At 38.9% G+C, this 3,398-nt stretch overlaps 1 protein-coding gene across 1 annotated transcript in view; it reads right to left on the bottom strand.

The window, feature by feature from the left end:
* The window catches only part of CENPF (centromere protein F, 350/400kDa), a gene marked incomplete at its 3' end in the record, with an annotated part of 38,676 nt that overhangs the window by 10,054 nt on the left and 25,224 nt on the right, over positions 1–3,398 (bottom strand). The window contains 1 exon segment of the mRNA XM_010021357.1: positions 1,399–3,398. This exon segment is cut by the window's right edge and continues 16 nt beyond it. Within this exon segment, the coding sequence (XP_010019659.1) occupies positions 1,399–3,398 (2,000 nt within the window).

Consider the following 3,398-nt stretch of genomic DNA (forward strand, 5'->3'; position numbering starts at 1 on the left):
AAAAAAAAAAAAAAAAAAAAAAAAAAAAACAAAAAAAAAAAACACAAACAAAAACAAACCCAAACCCCTTTTCCAAATTACCACTGTCTGTCAGAGCTGGGCTTACATTTGGTGCCACCTGATGCTCTCATTTGAAGCAATAAGAATGAGTAACTTCAAAACTTGAGAACTCCAAAAAAGAACTAGGTTTGCAGGCAGCACCTGAATGGACTATATTGAGGGCTTCATCATTAAAAAGCTCCAGCTAGGTGTGGTAAGGAACAGTATTTCTTTCTTCAAGCACATAGGTATCCATCCCTGGAGACAAATCAAGGCCAGACTGGATGTGGTTATGGGCAACCTGATCTAGATGATGTCCCTGCTCACTGCAGGGGGGTTGGACTAGATGTCCTTTGAAGGTCCCTTCCAACCCAAACAATTCTATAATTCAATGATCAGTGTGAATGCTCTGTGTGAACTGCAAGCAACACATAGAAGATTTTCTCCTCTGCAAGGAGCAGCTGCTCAGTGTTACAGCTGAGCAAAATGTAGAGCTTCAGGATGCTCTGACTGGGAGAACAGTGTAAAACTTTCATTTTGATATGGCACTGGAGGCCACTTGCACAGGACTTAATGGTCAAAAATGGAATTCTCAAAAGCAGAATTAAATTTATTATTTAAATTTATTTTTAAGGGGAATTAGTCTAATACACTGCCATGCAAGAATTAAACTGGCTTTCTACCATTCCGAGTGAAGTTTTGATTCTGCCACTCCTTACAAGCAGCAGCAAAATGTAGTTCACTGGTTGCACACCATCTACAGTGCCACAAAAAAAGACAGAGCCAACTCCTACATTCCTTAGTCCCTTTGGTTATTTTGAAAGAAATCAGGCTGAAATGAAAATTAGCTGTTCCACTACCAGCTCGCTCTGTTCTGCTGTTGCTGGTACTGAAAGGAATTAGAGGTGTGGAAGCAGCCCACATCTGTTTGCTAACACAAACACAAACTTGCTTGTCCCTTGACAGGACATGGTAAGTGCATGCATCTTTACCCACTGTGTTAAATAAGAAATCAAAGCCTGTAAGCACAGTACAGACACATACAGTGCATGCACACCCACTAACACACAGGATCCACACTGAAAACAACCCACGCCTGGAAAAAAAAGAAGTAGTTCAGAGTATTATACAATTCTAACAGACTCAACTTGTTGGTTTTGTCTTAATTTACTGTTTCTCATAATCCCTGTGATGTGTAAGGCCTCAAGGGATGGATTATTTTTCTGTTTTCTTTTAAGAGCAGTACCACTTCTGTGGGACACAAATATAAACACATTTAATTTCAAGAGTTAAATTTGGCTTAGCATCAAAAGCTTTACATAAAACTGATTTACATGACAGTGACTTATAGTTACTTACATTTTCAATATCTGCCCATAGCAGTGAGTGAGAACTTAAATCAAGGACTTGGAGTTGGAATCTTGCTGCTTCCAGCTCCAAAGATAGATTCTCAGTTTGTTTTCTTTCTGCTGCCAGTTTGCCCTCCATCTCCATAGTCACATTATTCAGTTTCTGCTGCCATTCTTCTTTGTCAGACAGATTTTGCTGTCTGAGATGATCTATTTCTTTTCTTTCAGAAAGAATAACATTTTTCAGCTCTTGTATTTCCTCGTTTTTCATATTCTCTTGGATGTGAAATTGGTCTTCGAGCACCTTGATGGCTTTCTCATACGTCTGACACAGCATCTGAAGCTCTTCAATTTCACTCTCAAGGTTAGATTTTCTAGGAGTAATGCTCCTGGGCTCTCTAACAGAGTCCAACTTGTGAGCATTATGACAATTTTCAACCAAAGCTTTTGTTGCATCTTCTGGAATTATTTCTGCAGAGCTGTCTGGCTGATTGATTTCCTCCACCCATTTGCATGTACCACTGTTAGAACAATCGACCACCTCACTCGTTTCTATAAAACAGGGACTTTCCAAGAGAACTGAGAAAGAAACTGTGGACTTAGTGTCATCTGATTTAGGCAGCGTGCCATTCTGGCTGGAAGATAGTGGCCCTCTCACAGAAGCTGTATGTGCGCTGCTCATACTTGTTGACAGCGCAGAATTTTCTGCCTTCAGCATTTCAATACAAGACTGTAGCTCAGATATCTTTGAGCTCATACTGCAATGTTGTTCATATAATTTTATATGTTCATTCTGGAAGGACAAAAGCTTCTCTCTCACTTCAGCAAAGCATATTTTAACTTCTTTGCTGCACAACTTTAAATCTTTGTAGTCAGAGCTGGATCCAGTACTGCATTCTTTAAGTGTGAAGAACATTTCCTTATTATCAGAATACATTCCCAAATCACTGCTATCACTTTGATCCATAGGTTCATCAGGAAAAATAGCTTCTTCTGCTTTTAAATTTCTATCTGCATTCATTATGCTCTCTTTCTCCTCTGCCTCTTTATCAATACCTGTGCTGCCATTGGTTTTTGAGTCTTCAAATCCAGAGGCTAATGCAATGTTCTCAGCCTGCAACCTCTCACACATTTTCTCAAGCTTGGTCAGGTTGTTCAGCATTACCTGCAAAGAGGATGCCAGCAAGAGTGATGAAAAACTTTCCTCCATTCCTCTTTTGCCACAATTCTGAGAAACACCATCATAATTATACTCCAATGAGTGACCTTCATCATCTGAAGCTTTCAGTTCTTTAACAGACAGCAGTTCTTGCTGTAGTGTCTCTTTCTCTCTCATGCTTTTCTCAAGTTCTACTTCTAGGCCTTTTAAAGCAGTCTCCAGCTGCATCACTTCTAACCTGTAGTTCTCTAGAGAGAGTTCTCTGTCCTCAAAATCCATTTGAAGAAGCTCAAGTTTAACTTGGTATTTATTCAGCTCAATATCTTTTTCTTCAATGGATTTCCTCAACTGTTCTGAACGGAGCCTCTGTTCGCACCTAACATCACACATTAGAGGTTCGCTTTTTATTTCTACTTCCTTCCCCAGTTGCTCCTTGTCTTGAAATAAGGTATCACATTCTTCTTGCATTGTATTTGGTGCTGCCCTTATGTTTAACATTTCCTGTCTTAAACATTCAAGCTCTGTTGAAGGCACATTTTGGGTATTGGAAAATTCTGACTGTAGTTGCTGAAATTGTTGAACCAAATCCTTTTTTATTTCTTCTGAGGCTATCAGTTTATCTTTATTCTCACGAAATAACTGTTTCTCTTGTTTTAATTTTGCTTTCTTTTCCCCAAATTCAACTGTCTGCTCTCTCAGAATGCTCATCACATTTGCATTTTCCTCTTCCACCAATTTATGCTTTGCTTGCAAAACTTCAAGCTCTGATTTGATTTCTTCAGTTCTTGATTCAATATGTTGTCTTTCCTCTTTGTGTTTTCTGGATATTTCAGAAATTATTTCTTCTCTTT

This window comes from Nestor notabilis, unplaced genomic scaffold (assembly GCF_000696875.1).
Source record: "Nestor notabilis isolate BGI_N333 unplaced genomic scaffold, ASM69687v1 scaffold8349, whole genome shotgun sequence".
NCBI lineage: Eukaryota > Metazoa > Chordata > Aves > Psittaciformes > Psittacidae > Nestor > Nestor notabilis.